The sequence below is a fragment of the Etheostoma cragini genome, chromosome 8, assembly GCF_013103735.1.
Source record: "Etheostoma cragini isolate CJK2018 chromosome 8, CSU_Ecrag_1.0, whole genome shotgun sequence".
In the NCBI taxonomy this organism is placed as follows: Eukaryota; Metazoa; Chordata; class Actinopteri; order Perciformes; family Percidae; genus Etheostoma; species Etheostoma cragini.
The window spans coordinates 28016834-28034343 of record NC_048414.1 but is presented as its reverse complement, the minus strand read 5'-3'; the positions used below and the strand labels follow the sequence as shown (position 1 = coordinate 28034343).

Below are 17510 nucleotides of genomic sequence, written 5' to 3'. Positions count from 1 at the left end.
TCTGTGCTCACTGTGCTACGATCCAGCCGAGCACCGTGTGATTTCCCCCATTTCAAAAGCTTGATAATTGTGTGTGAGGAGGTTTAATGTGTTTGCTTTGCAGAGATGTGCCCGAGGACCGAAAAAACTGAATGTTATTGCAATTGGTTATTAGTTCCGTGGCCTGATAAGCTCCCAGTGGTGCCCAGGGAATCCTGGTGCTTCAGGAGTAGGTCCCACCGGACCTCACTGAGATGAAACATTGTGTCATTTATGTCTGTAGTATATGCAATAATCCTGATGATGTTTCTCACTCCCGTGAAAGGAAGAGAAAGACATTAGGCTCATGATGCACATATACAGTGCGCATTACCACACCACATTAAAATCAGGAATCTTCTCACAAGGTCCAATTTAAAAGGGGTGTGAACCCGTCTGCATGCATTTGAAATGACACAATCGTTCTTGATGGGCAACTTTAAAAAGTTTTGTATAGGTTACAGAACCTCATTGGAGTCTTTGAAAACAAAAGTTTCCATTCAACACAACCTCAGACCTAAACGAGGTCCCTCAAGATGACATACAGTACATGGATGTCTTGGCTGAAGATCCAAGTGGCGGCAAACGTGGAGTTAAAAGACTGCAGACCAGTGATTGGGCAAAGAGAAGCATCACTAGACTTAACATTTAAAGCCCTGAATGGCCTTGCTCCTGTCTAAACCTGGGATTTGCTAACGCCCTACGAGCCAGACCGATGCCCGGGACCCCCCTGATCTACGCATAGTTCAAAAACCTCGTCCTGGCATGGAGATCTCAGGCAGGCAAAGTCCGTGGCCTCTTTTAACCGTTGTCAAAATCAACACATTTGTTGTTGCTTTCTATTGATGTTTTTTTACTTTTTCTTCAATTTCCGTCCTTTTTATCAACATATTTGATGCTTTTTTTCAATGTTTGTCACTTTTTTGACATTTTCAACACTATTAACTTTAATTTCACAGTTATTTTTGGAATGTACGGTTAATAAACCTAATTCATAGGAAATGATACCTAATGTTTGAGTTAGAAAAGCAGGAATTAGGAATTACTTGGACAAAAATTGTGGAGTTGGTGGATAATCAAAGACTGGAATATGTCAACTTTTACTCAATACTATTTCAAAAACACTTCAATTTGTTTTCAAATGGTATAAAATTGAATAAGACCCCCCAAAATTAATGAAAGAAGAGATTTGCACTTGCCAAAGAGCGTTCTGTGGAATTAATCCTGTTAGTCCGGATTGCACCATGCAGTGGAATTGTATTGGGATGTATGGGTTAATGAGATCAAGGTGGAGTGTGGAAGGGGTGCAGCAGTTGTTTCCTCTAAATGTGTGAAAGATAAACTTCTTTTCTCAATTAGATCTGGGGGAACTTTTCTAAAAATGGAAAGGCTGAAAGAAATACTTAAAAACTCCTAAAGCAGAAACAAAAAGGGCAGAAAGGGGATGTACACTACGTTCTACCAACAATCCGTCAGTGCAATGTGTTTGATTTGATAGACGTGAAAATGTACGTTTTGAGACGTTCATAATGCTGGGAGCCGGGGAGGACACAAGGAGTTGGGACACTTTGATGGAAAACAGCTTTGTGGTTTCCTGTCAGTAATGCTGAAACATTTGGGCCCTGTCCGTGGTGCTGAACCATTATAACTCTGTCCGTGGTGCTGAACCAGCAGGGCCCTGTCCGTGGTGCTGAACTATGTGGGCCGTGTCCATGGTGCTGAACCATTGGAACTCTTTCCGTGGTGCTGAACCAGTTGGGCCCTTTTTGAGGTGCAGAAGCATTAGGGCTCGGTGTGTGGTGCTGAAGCATTTGTGCCCTGTCCCTGGTCCTGAACCAGTTGGGCCCTGTCCGTGGTGCTAACCTACGTGGGCTGTGTCCAAAGTGCTGAACCATTGGAACTCTGTCTGAGGTGCTGAACCATGTGGGCCCTGTCCAGGGTGCTGAACCATTTGGGCCCTTTTTTGAGGTGCTGAAGCTTTCGGGCCCTGTCCGTGTTGCTGAACCAGTTGGGCCCTGTCTGTGGTGCTGAACTATGTGGGCCGTGTCCATGATGCTGAACCATTGGAACTCTGTCCGTGGTGCTGAACCAGTTGGGCCCTTTTTTGAGGTGCAGAAGCATTTGGGCTCGGTGTGTGGTGCTGAAGCATTTGTGCCCTGTCCGTGGTCCTGAACCAGTTGGTCCCTGTCCGTGGTGCTAACCTACGTGGGCTGTGTCCATAGTGCTGAACCATTGGAACTCTGTCCGAGGTGCTGAAACCTGTGGGCTCTGTCCAGGGTGCTGAACCATTTGGACCCTGTCCGTGGTGCTGAACCATGTGGGCTGTTTCCTTGTTGCTGAACCATTGGAACTCTGTCCGTGGTGCTGAACTATTTGGACCCTGTTCATGGTGCTGAACTAGTTGGGCCCTGTCCTCGGTACTGAATCATTTGGGCTCTGTCTGTGGTGCTGAACCATTGGAACTCTGTCCGAGGCGCTGAACCATGGCATACTGAACCTTTAACTGGGCTCACATGGGCTCCTTTAAATTGACACCTCCTGCTGTGTCAACCATTGATTGCTTCCCTGGAGCAAGACACTGGAGCTGGGGCAACAGGTTATTTACCAGTATTCTCCATCATTATTAATTCTAATCTGCTGTTATAATGGTTAATTTACATAATTTGATATACAATGCTTAATAAAATCTGCAAAAGGTAATGATGATAGCAACAAAAGAAACATGAAAGACGTTCAAAACTTAAAGCACTAATACAAAATCCCCATCCATAAAAATCAATGCTAATCTTTGATGAAAGCGTGTTTTAATTGTGCACATATAGAATCTACAAAGGTGGAACATATCATCAGATTAGGACAGAAGAATATCTTGTAGATGTTTATTTTTTTTATCCCTTTTTTAAATTCAATTAAATCCAATTCCATGTCTCCAAGGGCGACATAGAAAAATCTGATGATGGCATTATGATATTATTGAGTTTCATTATGCTTTGTGTTCATGACCTGTGTGCGCGTGAGTGTGTGTGGGGGGGGGGGGGGGGGGGGGGGGGGGGGGGGGGGGGGGGGGGGGGGGGGGGGGGGGGGGGGTTAGTGACGCGTGTGTACAGCGGCAGTGTTGGACTACAAGGACATAAAAGGTGGACGGAGTCCTGATTTCTTCTGAACCACAACAAGAAGCTTCCACTGCTGATCTAGAGTGCAACAGGCGGGAGAGGCTTTTCAAAGGTCAGTTACTGCTTCAGATTCCTCTTTTTACTCTCTTGAGAAGATAAGAGAGTTATTATTGTTCTATTTTCCTCTTTTTATTTCCCTGGGAAGGCTAGTTATTACTTTTCTATTTTCCATTTTTATTTCCAGGGAAAGATAAGTTATTACTGTGCTGAAACCTTTCCAAATACTCTCTTTCCCTCTCTTTCTCTCTCTCTCTCTCTCTCTCTCTCTCTCTCTCTCTCTTTCTTTCTCTCTCTCTCTCTCTCAGATGCAGAGGTGCTTTGGGATTGTTTGCGTGTCACTCATCTTTTGCGCAGCTCTGTCTGAGACCATCGGCTTGGTCATTGCGGTAAGACGTTCACATTTAACCTTCACACAGCCTGCGTGTGTGTGTGTGTGTGTGTGTGTGTGTGTGTGTGTGTGTGTGATGGAAAATGTGAAAAAGACAAAAAGCAATGTGAAAAAACTCCCTTGGAGTAAAGTGAAATCAAATGATATATCAACATATTTGGGGGTGTTTCATGAAGCAATGTATGAAAAGTGCTATGTACTGTAAATCAATGACTGATCGATTGATTGATTGGTTGGTGATATAATGTGTGTGATGTGAGTACAGTTGTGATCTTATCCAGAGGAAAACCCTAGCAGTGCTGGAGCTTTTATTCAGGGATTTATTTGGCTGGAATCGGCGTTCCCCCCCGATAAATGGCACAGAAGTCATATTATGTTTTTAATCTATTTAACATGACACCAGAGTTTTCTGAGTATTTCTTTTATCTACTTTCATTGGTGCAAAGACACAGAAATAGACATTAAAAACATTTTCAATCCGAATATCTTTGTCAAGGAGTGTGGTCACTGTACTTTACTTTTAAATGTACAGTAACTATGAACATATTTCATACTTTGAGAGCCCAAAGAGACATTTAATGGAGGAAAAGACATCCGAAACACGGTTTAGAACTAGTCAGCATTGAACAGCAGTGTGATCTGATCACTGTGTGTGTGTGTGTCTGCGTGTGTGCATGTGTGTGTGTGTGTGTGTGTGTGTTTGTGTGTGTGTTTCTTTCTCTGCAGGCAAAGGACAAACGTGGCTGGACACTGAACAGTGCTGGCTACTTGTTAGGTCCCCGTAAGTACACGCCCACACACACACACACACACACACACACACACACACACACAAACACACACACACACACACACACACTGTAGCAGTAATCAGCTGTTGTCCAAACACTTCAACACATCTGGAAATGTAGTTTGGGACAATGCATCATGCTTTCAACATGCCCAAAAACATTTCTCTGTCATATCCTGGAAACATGTTACTCAGTTTGCAAACTAACAGCTCTCCAACACATGTAAATTGACAAATTATTAACCTAATGTACCTCTGTAGAGAAACCTATGAACCTAAATAGTAATGCCTCTGTAAAACTGAGTTTCTCCACAAAGAATCCCTTTAAATGTTGGGTTTAGCACAGTGCTCACAACTTTTCTAGAAATAAATCCTTTAGCATGAAAAAGCATGAAGAAATGACTAAATGGACAAAAGAAATCTTAGGGATGAAATCACAATAGCCTTTACCAACAGAGTAATGCACACTCCTGTTAAAACAGATAAATAATAAAAAAAGAAGGGATTTGACGGCTGTGGACCATGCTTCATGCTGAAACTCATTGAGTAAAAATGATGCATTGTCTTCAGCGGAGTTAGAATCAAAGTGTCAGCAGATCACACAGCACAGGAGGAGTGTGACGCCGGCACACGTTTGGTTCTGACAAAGCAGCTCACCTGGGGGCAGCAGACCAAGTTGAAAACACATCCAAAAGCCAGTGTCAAAATGTTTACAGATCAAAAAAATTAGATATTAATCAGTGCTCTGGAGTCCCCCCCATATCTACGCTAAGCTAAGCTTCATGTTGAATATAAAGGATATATATCGAGTCGAGTAGATACCACGCAGTTGTAAAACGCTATGAGTAAAAGTGTTTCTTGTTACATAGTGACCTTACACACAACTAGACCATATCAATGATCTAATCTCTTTGGATGCCTGCTTGGTTTTTGAGCTCACCTGTACCGTTTGTTACATGGCTCAGGCTCATCTTCTGTTTCTCATCCTGTGTCAGCTGATTCAGTTTCATTTAAAGACACCGTCATTACCACCATGAAGACTAGGTATCCAGATGTGTGTGTGTGCGTGCATGCATGCATGTGTGTGTGTGTGGGTGTGTGAAGCCCAGGTAAAGGTTGCTCCTGCCTCATCCTGTGTTTCAGGTCGTATTGATCACCTAATTCAGATAAAGGATTCTCCCAGTGCCAGAGGCAGAGACGAGCTGGTCACTCAATGTAAGATAGAAACGTACGGCCGCTGCAGGGCCTTGGTGTCAGGCCACGAATTGCTCTGTTCAACGCATCCCGCCTCATAGCTGCTTCTGTCACCCATCAGGCAAGGACGTGCGTCTTCCTGCTGCTGTCTGTGCTCACGCATCCAAATGTTGCTTTTGTTGATCTCTCTGTGATTGTCTGCTGGGCAAGGGAAGGTGTGGCGTAGTGAGAGTGCAGTGGTTAGTTATAATATGATCAAACACTAGCTTAGGTGATTGTATTAATGTTAAGAATTGGATTTGTGAAGGTTACTCTGCAGCCATTTTGCTGAAGATTGTAAAGACTTGATTTTTGGAAATTGGCTGATTTACCAGATTAGAAGAGCAAGATCAATTTCAACTTTGTGTGTCCAGAGAAACACAATCAGTCCAGTGTCTGACAACGTTAAGGATCCCTACCGAGACAGACCATTTTGTTAAAGACTAAGATTCTTCTTTTAACATGAAACAGCTCCAACAGCGCCATTGTGCAACTATGCATCTCCACATGTAAATGTGGGAATTAAGAGTTTATTTCAACCAGACAAGAGTGTTGATTGTTGCAGTGGAAAGATGAACCGAGATGGCTTTTTGTAGTTTTATTTAGTTTATGTCCACTTTGAATGAAGTGAATTTTACAATAATTAAAATTAGTGATTATTTACCTGGAGTCTGGTGGGTTTGGAGACAGTGATATCAGGGCTGTTTCATGTTAATCTAAAAGGATCCTACTCTTTAACAAACAGGTCTATTTCTGTAGTGAGCCATCCCATAATGTTGTCACACACAGGACTAATACTCTATAAGAATAGGAGTCTGTCAGCGGCAACAACAGAACTTTTAGTGGACGATAACAGATGCTGAACATCTGTCTTGTAGGGTTACATTGCAGCTTTTTTCTTGTTTAATACTGGACCATTTTCAGAGATTGTTGTTCAATCAGACACAGAATGTGGGAAAAATACTAAAATTACTCTTTAATGATATAATGATAATTGAAAACTAAATTCTTCCCCACTGCACAGATACAATCTCGGGAAGCATTTCCTTCATGGATGAGTTAATTGTTACTACGGGGGGGGGAATTCTTCAGAGAAGTGACTCCTACATTTACCCGAAGGATAGCAAGACAAGGTGACAATGTGATTTGCAAACTCACACAATGATTCAACCTTTTGTCAAATATTAACTTTATGCCAGCACGGGAAGAACATGTGACAGCCATACTCATTCTACACTAAGCTAGAGAAGAAATGCACGCACACATAACATTGTTACACAACAGCCTAGTGTTTGCTGTCATTTTGAGAGAAACACATCTTCAGTTGTGGCTTGCATTCCTGCTGTTGTTTGATATTATTATAATACTATTCTATAAAAGTTTTTCACCTTGACTCTTTACAGTAGTTTGCTAAATGACATTGCCAAGGAGAATTTTTCCACCGGGTCCCTAAGATGTTAGATCCAATGCATTTGTTATAATTGAAATTAATGGAAGTTTATAGGCTACATACTTGATAATAGAACAGGACACGACAAATTAAATGTAGAGGGCGGAAGGGCACATAGAGACAGGAGGAGCAGTTTATAGTTACACAAAAACACGAAAATGCATTAATTCCCCTCCTTGTGGGTCACTCCAGTGTCATGCATTTTAATTGGGCTTCTAGTTCAACACACACACACACACACACACACCCACACCCACACACACACACACACACACGCACACACATAAACAAACAGTGCAGGGCTAGCAGCTCAAGCACTACTTTAGAAGTTAAGATGAGTCAAACACTGCCAGCCACTCAATGGGCCGTCACTTCAACCACTCATAATGGAAAGCTGTGGCAGGAGTGTGAGAACTTAAAATGACACATACTTGTAAAGACTGGTGAGTAATACTCCAAAGTCAAAGACAAAGATAAAGTAGACTTAGTTTCTGTAGTTAAGTGAATATAGTTTTTTTTCATTAGTCATCAGCAAACAGACAAAAGATTCAAAGTGAGCCCCAGTTTGTATCATTATTAGAGTCAAGTGGCTAAGCATCTGATTCAAAAATCTAAAAAAAATGATTACCAACTCTTCCTGGCTCGTTTTGTACACAAATACAAACTACCTATGAGTCTGAAGATATAACAGAATGGAATAGGAATACAAACAAACAATGATTAATTATTCTTTGAGATTTTGACACACACTGTAACAATGAAGCGCAGACATTTATTTTCTACTTATCAATGTATCAAGGATAAGGAAAGTGTCACCAAATCTTTTTTTGCAGTCATCACGACTAAGCAACTCACTTTGCTTGTGCATTATTTTAATTTAATTGAGATTCATTATTATTATTCGATTGCATTTCATTGTCTGTTCCATCCTATTTTAGATGTGCTTTTTGATTTCCTTTGTTGGTCAAATCTGTGTTTCTGCAATTCCGTGAGCCAAGCCCTGCAGCTGGTCCGTAACAGTTTGGAAATGAACCAAACAATTCCAAGCCAAACACCATGCTGAAATAACCAAGTGTAGATCTTCTTATGAGCATTAGGTAGGGGGGTGCCATGTGTGCACTGTGTACGTATGTGTGTGTAATGTATGAGGCTACTGAAACAGGGCCATATTTAGGACATGTGTGTGTTCTCTGTTGTTATTATCTTAATGTAGCACACCACAGTTCAAGCTTGAAGCTTCGTTTGTCAAGAGATATTAACAGTGCAAGCAAATATTAAAGAAACATATTCACAGCTGAATTAATGGGAAATGTAACATGAAAATAACAGCTTTAACTACATAGCTGTAGTACTTTAGTCAAGTTGAACTGCAGTTTGCCTGTTGGTCATGTGGAGTGAGTTGAGCTTAGGGCTGCAGCAGTGTCCCGTTTGCTGTTTGTGTGATTGTGATTACTCCTCACTGTCCAGATGGAATAGATGGACACAGGACACTCGGAGAAAAGCCGGGTCTGGCTGGCAAGAGGGGCATGGACCAGGAGGAGGACTTCAGAACGGGTCTGTCTGTCTGTCTGTCTTTCTGTGTGTGTGTGTGTGTGTGTTTGTCTGTCTATCTGTCACACACAGAAACAGGATGATCTTCTGCCATTAAAAGAGAATCTCTGTGATCTGCATCTCCTTCAGCTAAGTTCCCACTACAAGACTTTCAAAGTCTCCAGTTCGCTGTACTGGTCACATTACATAACCTGCTGTCTCGACACAACGTGAACACAATTGGCAAGAACTTTGCTAGATATCCACCGGATGCTACCACAGCACAGTGATAGACTCTGACCTGCTTCAACCTCATGATGTGATCCTCCCACTCGCCTTACATGCTCTGATGTGCAACCACAACTTTGGTCAGTGTTCAAAATGCAATTTATAGACTAAAGTACAGGCGACCGCTCCCCCATGTTTCCCCTCAGCCCAGGTCTTGATCTCTCATTGGCTGCAGCTCCCAGACAGAGTCCTATATATCTGGAATGTGCATGTGAGGCACCAGCGTGCCTCTTGTCTCAAATTTTCTAATCGGTTCACACATCACCAACACCAATTTGCCTCTGATATGAAACTTTTGTCTTAGAGCTCCAAGCGAGCGGAAAATCAGGGCTAAAGTCATGTAGTGGGAACATGCCTTTAGTGACAACCTATAAAGCCAGACTCAAAGAGTCTGGGAATGAGTAATGAAAATGGGCCAACTTGAGGAGCGGCACCAAGCATTTAAAAATCTCACTGCATGCAATTGGAGAACACTACAACCAATCACAACAACGCTTAGCTCTGGATTTCCAGGGTTCTTTGGTGACACCCTATAGCAACTTGTTTGTTTCAGTTTGCTCTGTATTTCCCAAGTCAGTGATGTTGAAGAAATGTAAAGGCTGCTTTCAGATTCCTCATTGGATGAAGATGTCTCGGCACCTGGAGATTCATTTCCACCTGTGTTGTTACCAGAGTAACAGTACCAGTGTTCTGTCAACTTCAGACAACATGACCACTGGCTGCACTTTGTTGCTTTTCCTCTGTAGGTGCCCTGAGAATAGGAGATGGAGATATCATCCACACTGTCATTGACTTCCTGTCGTATCTAAAGCTGAAAGGTATGCTGTTTCATACAACCTAAAGTGAGTCTGTTAAAGACCTAAGAGCGCTGCGGACAGTATGCTGATGGGAAATCTAACGCTAACAATCTTCATTATACCTCAGACTACAAACGTGTTAAATGGACTAACATACTGACAATTCTGCTATGGTCTTGGAGAGTTTCAGTTCAGCAGCCTATCTTTATTTTCTTACAGGCTATTACTTTAGCTATAGAAAGTCCCACAATAACATTAACCAACTAGGCAATGGAGGCAGCTTTAGAAAAGCAACTCCCGTGTTCGGCGAGGTAAAATGAGGGATGATGAGGAGAGAGCAGAGTTAACAGGTTCAGTTCCCTGTCGTAAAGTTCTTTTAAACCAGCTCTGTGTCTTGGCAGTGTGTGCATTTAAACGGCTTCCCTCCATTTCTCATTTACCCAGTTAAATGTTCTTTCCTCAGAAGCAGGAATTAGACATCATAGGTGTGGTATGTGTTTACAAACCAATGCGATTGCTTGATTTGAGCTTCCTGTTTTATATATAATGTTATATTTGGCAGATATTGATGGGATGGGATGTATATCCCATCTGCATCTAAGGCGTTTGATTGGTTGAACTGTCAAACATGTACGCCTGTAGTAATGTTCTCTCCGTGTCTGGGTGTGCTTACAGAGATGGGAGCCTTGGACAGCCTGCCTTCCTCTGTGACATCAGACGAACTAGCCAATCCCTGATGCATCTGCCTCTCTGCAGTTCATCTCCATGTACACATGTACCCGTGCCTCTCTGCAGTTCATCTCCATGTACACAAGTCTATGTTTCTGCTGTCCCAGCTACCACTGCCCTAAAAACGCCACCTCACTGTAGCTCCATACACACTGTGATGCTGGATCTGTCCCAGTTCCAGAGAGCGGACTAACTCTTGGAGATTGTCCCCCATTACAAAATCTAATCTTTCTGCTCTCCTGTGTAAATATATTGTTATATCCACTGAGGGTCAGTGAGTGTCTGCGGACTTTAGGTGGATCTAGGTAATCAGAAACCAACAATGTATTATCATCTAAATATAATGTGATTGATTAAAGAAGATGGAGTGAAAATAAATAAATGGCACTGGACTCAACAAGCAAATTGAATTTCTTTCTTTTCATTAGTGGTCACATTCACAATGTTTGTCACTTTTCAGCTGTAATTAAGTTTAAAAAAACTTGCTTTCTTTTACTGTGATGTCTGTATTCAACATTGAGGTTGTACGAGTTGCTTCATTGGTTTGTTAAAAGAAGGAGCACCAACAAAAACAGATCTTTACAGATTATCTTTGCTTCCGCGTTAATGAAAAACTGTCTTGGACACACCACAATTGTTATAACATGAGTCATTATGTTTTTATGTTAACTTAATTTAATTTATTTATTGTTTTTTATTTATTTAATGTTTGATATTTTAACTCAGTTCTTCTCACTTTGGGTTCATCAAGTTCCTGAGAAATATTACCTTGACCATCAAGAAAGATATCTTTTCATTGGTCATTGAAAGCAATTAAAAAAAGTAAAGGGCCAATAATAGATCCTTGTGGCACACCTTGAAGATGCGTGGACCTTTTTTGACATGTAACCATTAATAACTACACATTGTTCTGAATCAAATATAACAAAACAGATCCTGAATTCCATTAAAGCTTACATATAGACCTCAGGCCGCATTCTTCCTCAGAACAAACCAACATGTCCCTAATGTAGTAGTACCAATGATACATCTATTTCATTAGATGGTTAATATCACCACCTAGTGGCCACATCATCTGGTGTGTTTTTTCTCTGACACTGACTGGGGATGTGACACTTGCTAGACGGGTTTTGATTGATGGTGACGGTGGAAAGTGTGTCTTCCTGAAGTGAGTTCAGCATGTGAGAATCCAACCAGAGGAATCTGTAAATGTTTGATTATCAGTATCCCTTTGATCACGATGTGTTGTATCACAGTTTGACTGGACAGTAGGAAGGTTGTTTGTGCTGATTGGTTGAATCAATACATATAATTGTGTTCTGAATACGCAGCAGCTTTTTAATTTCTTTCTTTCACATATACTGTATATGACAAAAAATGGAAAAGGCATCTTAAGCGCGGCAAGCAGAATAAAGTTGAACCCAGTGCTGAAAGATGTCTGAGATCACCACAATCCAACAGGAATAAGCAGGAGACAAAACTCCTTCTAAACTTGGAGGAGAAGTTGCAGATGCTGATCAGCTAGTGCTTTTCATCACGTAACAATCTGGGGTGCAGTTTGTTAAAATCTGATAAAATTGGGGTGAAACCACAGGACTAATTGAAAGGCTGCATCTATTGTACATACGAAACAGGTGTGTGCTGGATTTTACCACTTTATCTATAGAGTATTTTACCATCTGAATGGGTTTTGCTCAGCGTTGTGAAGCTAGGACCCCGCTCACCACTGCTCGAGTCTTTGGTCATTGGGCTGCTTCCTTGGGCTGTGGCTCAGGTGGAAGAGCAGCACCCTGTAATCGTAAGCTTGCTGGTTTATTCGGACCTGCAGTCCCATGTTGAAGTGTCCTTGGGCCCCCGAATTTCTCCCATGCTCCGCCATCGGTGGGTAAATGTTTATGTGATAAGCAGGTGGCAGCCTTGGCCACCAGTGTATGAATGGTGCCTGTAATATGTAAAAGCACTTTGAGTAGGTGTTAAGACCATGAACTACAGCCTTCTGAGAAATGGTTTGAACCCACAAATCACTGTTTGTGGCTTTATTTCTGTATTTGTTTTCTAGTTTACACTACAATAACAAGAAATCTGAATGTGCTGTATCTATTAATAAACTGAATATATTAACAACAAATAGATGTTCCCACTAAAAGCTAGCCAAAAACAATAATCTACCAAATAAAAATACTTTCGACATAGAACAACACAAAACACCTCCAAGCAACACAAAGTATGTCACAACGTATGTCATATAATATGCAAAAGCATCACCAACTTGCACAAATTAGTCTTTTGTAATTGTATTTATCCATATTTCTGTTTTACATTGATGTTATAATGCATTGTCGTGACTTTCAGGGGATGATCTTTCCAGCCTGATTTTTCTCACACAGCCAGCGGCGCTGGGCTCCACAGGGGGCGTCGTTCCAGCTGTTCAGCTCTGGCTTCTTGTGATACATCTCCACACAGTACTCCACCTTGTTGGGACCACCATCATCAGGCTGGCCTGCCTGCCAAAATCTAAAGGTAACAGTGTGGTGAGGGAGGTCAGAGAGATGCAGTGGGAATGTGCATAGAGTGACAGAATGATGGGAGACTTTGTCACCAATGAATCATGTTGTTTAGAGGAATGGTAACAAACACAGACATGACATGTCAGGACTGACCTAGTGTCCATTTGTCTGTGTCACGTTAAAGGAATATGCCGATGTATCCAAAATATTTGACCTGTCACTATCTCTATAGCCATAGACTGCATTTATTACTTTGATACTGAAATCTTGAATCAACCTGATAAAAAGAAGAAAAATCCAGAGTTATTCTAAAAATCCTTACGTTGTGGTCAGCGCTGATCCATCCACCCATTTCCACCCAGTGGTTTCAGTTGTGTTCAGACCGATCCAGAACAAGAGCTCCTCATCCCCATCCAGACGGTACAAGTCCCTCTGTGTAGTACACAGAAAATGTAACGATACAACTTCATCAAGAATGCAAACACCCAAATCAGACAGAGATTTCCTGTATACCTGTTCCTGTGCACTGTTGATCACCACCAAGTCAGCTTCTTTACTCTGACAGTAGTTCCTGCTCTCCTCCCAAGTCTTCTGCTCAGTGGAGAGGAAGTAACATCTGGACCTGATCTCCCGCCACTCTGCTGGACAGCCCTCAGAGTACACAGGTCCACTCAGCTCTGGAGGACGCAAAGTCACACATCACTAGAGGCATCGGAGGCATCAAGCAGGAGCTAAAAGTAAAACTTTGACAATGAATGTGTATCTCTGACCTATTGCAAATACCTACATGACAGCTGTAAAACTGTATGATCATGTGAAGTTAGCAGGAGCAACACGGTCTCACGGCAGTTTGTGAAATGCTCACGTAATATTTAATGTATTGATTCATGGACACGGACACGTTTTTCTCATTTTTTCCGTGGCGGCCAGCACGTAATGGGAAACATCTGTGCAGAAGTTGGAGGAAAAGAAGAACGGGGAAAGGAAATGTCACATGTGTGACACCACCCGCTGTCCCGCTGTCTCTGGGGGACGCGGGACAACAACGGGACGGTTGTGTTTAGAAAAAGAAAGAGGAAAGGAAACGCCGCACCGTCTCCGGGGTGAAAGTCCTGTGTTTTTTGACCCAGGCGGATTTTCTGCTTTTAAAACTACTCGCCAACGTAGTCGCGCTGTGATCAGGAAAGATGCTTCCTGTCACTACCTGATGTGAGTCAAGTGCAGATTAGAGTTGCGCATGTTCAGATTTAAACTGTCATACTGAAATATGTGAAATCCATCAAATAATAAAGTTTTCTCATTACAAACAATAACAGAAGATAGGGATCATTTTAAAAGCGTTGTAGCTATCTATGATTGTTTGATTGCTAATGTTAGCTCAAAACACCATTCAACTGACAGGCTTTGTTGTGTTTGATGCTAACTTGTAGCCAGCAGTAAACCAACTTAGTTAAGTAGGTCCATTTACTGTATCGACATTACAGAAGTCTCTCGTTAGCATCTTGTATGCTACTTGTCGCAAAGTGACGCATGTGTGACTCACATCTGCACTCGACTCACATCCGGTAGTGTGCATGAATCAACGGATTAAATGACGTGGCCAAAGAGTGAGAGAGGAAAAAATGTAGAGGAAGTAAAGTCCTGATCCATCCTCACTTGTCCCCAGCTTAGTCCTCAGCCTGTCCCTCTCCTCCTCCAGGTCCTTGATCTTGTTGTTGAGCTCAGTGTTTCTGGTTTCCAGCAGGGTTCTGTCTCGCATCAAAGCCTTGAATTGTTCCTGGGATATGTTGCAATGACCAGGCAGCACTCCTTCACAATCCTGTTGCACTTTCTTCACCTGGTCTTGACGAGGCAAATGAGTTGTGTTGCAGTCCGAGTGGGTAGAGTATTGTGATAGGATATACATGAATAAAATAAAAAACACATTTAAAATTAATTTCATTCCAATTTTTTTTCAGGAGTAGCTTGTTAGTTTGATGGCAAAACAGTTGCATAAAGATTTTCACAGCAACATGTGAAGTAACGTTACTGAGCGTTTGAACTTGAGCAATGTGGTGGTGCTGTTGATGCAACTGTCTTATCATATTATGACTTACACAATATGAAGAAACCATACTTACATGTCAGGCGTAGAGAAACGTTGAGAATGGCTTGTATGACACACAGCAGCCCAAAGCTGAGGAGAACCACCTGGCAGAGTCTTCTCTCTGCAAAACCAACACACACTCACCAACAAATATGTGTAACCACTCTGGCAGCCATGTGCTGATGGCATATTAAAATAATGATGAATTCATTCAAATTTCAGTAATATTATCAAGTAACTTAACCCAACTAACCAACCTTCATTAGCATGCTAATGGTTAACTGAATGGAGAGTTCCACATAATTACAACTTGGGTCTTTTTCTTCAAGCTTTGGCTGTTTCAGTTACTCCCAAATGAAATGTTGACATCATTACAATGACGTCCAATAGGGAGAAAAATGGGATTACTGTCATGGAAAAAGTTATGTACATCACATGACTTTAATAGTAGAGCTCACTAGAACTGCAATGGCGAATCACTAAGATATCATCTATTAAATAATGACAGACTATAGGCCTAATTGATTAATCAGTTTAAGTAATTTTTTAATGAAACGTCTCTGATTCCAGCTTTGTTAAAAGTGAATATTTTCTAGTTTCTTCTCTCCTCTGAGACAGAGAGCTGAATATCTTTGAGTTGTGGACAAAACAAGACATCAGGACTTTGGGAAGCACTGATCCACATTTTAACCATTTCTGGACATTATAGAGACCAAACAAAGAATTGATGCATTAATGAAATAATCAACAGATTAATCAACAATAAAGTTAATTAAGTTAGACCTAGACTTCACGCCCTAAACCTCGTGTGTTCATGTAAATGATGCCATGAAAACACTTTGGTTAAGACTCAGTAAAGATTGTGGTTTTGATGAAATACTTAATAGATACCTGTTTGTTTTGCATCCCCACTGCCTTTCTGCTTTGGTCTCGATGGCTCATTAACATAATCAGATACCTCCATTTGCTGCATCTTCTGCGTCTGCTTGATACTTGGTGAGAAGTCAGGTTCAAGTGGTCTGAGCAGTGAACTGTTTTCCTCTTTAAGTCCCTGTCTTTGTCAAGAGTGAGCTCAAAAACCCATTACTTCACCGTTCACAGATTGAGTAGGAAGTCAGATAGAGGAAGAAACTGGTTGACTCATACTGATATTTATTTTTGTATGCATCTTATTCATTCAGGATAATGCAAATTGATGACCACGCACAACAGTATACGTAAATGTGCCAGATTGCAGCCCGTGGGCTAATTTCCATCTGCAGTCCAATAGGCAGGGTGGGGTTACAGTAAAAAAGACATAGGATAGTAACATTTAGTGTATAAAAACAAGAAGAAAGAACAAGAAAAGAAGAAAAAAAACAATACAAAAAAAGGACAATTCTTTAGTAGAAATTAAAATGGAAACACAAGTTAGCGGTGGTTACACGTATGGTTAGCTCTAAGCCACAGCTTTACCTGGCTCATATAAGAGGCCAAAGTGGGACACATACGTACAAATTGGGATATAACGTTTGGAGGATTTTGCGATATTTGCCAGGTTGCAAAACACTGTCAAAAACTACAGCACTCAAAATCATCTGCTCACTGTGCAGTGTGTCAACAGTGGCAAACACAGAACCAATACTGTCCTGATTAATGTGAAGACTTGATAAAAAATGCAAGATTTCTGACAGACAGAAAAATTAGAAGACTCAGGAAAGAGCTGATGAAGACATGAATAATAAGAAAAGCCCACAATTGTTGGCAGATCTCCTTAAACATAGGGACGCCCTCATAGTTTTAATCAATTTAAATCAATCATTTAAAGTTATACGCTTGGCCTTGTTAATTTTGAAGTAGTAGACATTGTATTCATTCCTTTCTTAAGGTTGCAATCCATTAGGTTAAGTGTGTTTAACATCTTTGAAGGTTTTTATAGATTGCTCTAGCCAACAAAATGATTAAATTATTATTAATTGGCTCTAGAGCTAATTCAGTCAGGGCTATTTCAGAGTAAGCAGGGTGGGCCCTCAATAGAAGACAATTAGAAGTTGGGCAAAGTAGTACCTAATAGGGTAAGACCCATAGGCCTAGCGGATCGGACCCTTTAAGACGGAGAGCTGGTCCAGCACCTCCTGAACAGGGGTGAACCAGGATCTAACACCGCATGACGTCAGGGCAAGTTGGGAAAAGTTGGACATAAATCTAAGCGGCATGCATTGGGCGAGTCCGCCAGTGATCGGTTCTACTCAGACCTGGCTCATCTCGAAGCAGTCTATCTATTCAAAGTCCCACGCCCCTTTCATCTCACAAGCCCACTCTTGGATTGACGACACAACCCTCCTTTTAACTGTACCTTGAGATGTGTTAAAGAGGTTGCCTTTATAAGATTATGTCAAAGAAAACAGGTCATAGATAAACCAATGAGACGGGACTGGAACCCCCCTGTGATGTGGTGTAGGGATTTCTGGAAGTACAGGCCCAAAGACCAGAACTGATCTGACTCCAATAAATCTAATTCCTGTGCGCCTGTTGATGAGAC

General features: G+C 41.5%; 2 protein-coding genes across 3 annotated transcripts; one reads left to right on the top strand and one right to left on the bottom strand.

Moving 5' to 3' along the window:
- Nucleotides 1-3117: 3117 nt before the first annotated feature.
- On the top strand, nt 3118-10786 carry galn (galanin/GMAP prepropeptide). 2 transcript variants are annotated; one of them, XM_034878639.1, is made up of 8 exons: nt 3118-3243; nt 3497-3577; nt 4306-4360; nt 5513-5584; nt 8520-8606; nt 9617-9688; nt 10343-10440; nt 10480-10786. In XM_034878639.1, exons 2-7 carry the CDS (start codon nt 3497-3499, stop codon nt 10402-10404), a joined length of 429 nt encoding a protein of 142 aa, XP_034734530.1. In that variant the 5' UTR covers nt 3118-3243; the 3' UTR covers nt 10405-10440; nt 10480-10786. The 2 variants fall into 2 exon arrangements, with proteins under 2 accessions (XP_034734530.1, XP_034734531.1); XM_034878640.1 differs by lacking the exon at nt 5513-5584.
- Nucleotides 10787-12737: 1951 nt separating this feature from the next.
- LOC117948776 (CD209 antigen-like protein 2) lies at nt 12738-16148 on the bottom strand. The gene is made up of 6 exons (XM_034878637.1): nt 15881-16148; nt 15024-15110; nt 14560-14793; nt 13417-13580; nt 13226-13335; nt 12738-12910 (listed from the first exon to the last, which is right to left on the bottom strand). Exons 3-6 carry the CDS (start codon nt 14660-14662, stop codon nt 12745-12747), a joined length of 543 nt encoding a protein of 180 aa, XP_034734528.1. The 5' UTR covers nt 14663-14793; nt 15024-15110; nt 15881-16148; the 3' UTR covers nt 12738-12744.
- Between the last annotated feature and the right edge of the window lie 1362 nt (nt 16149-17510).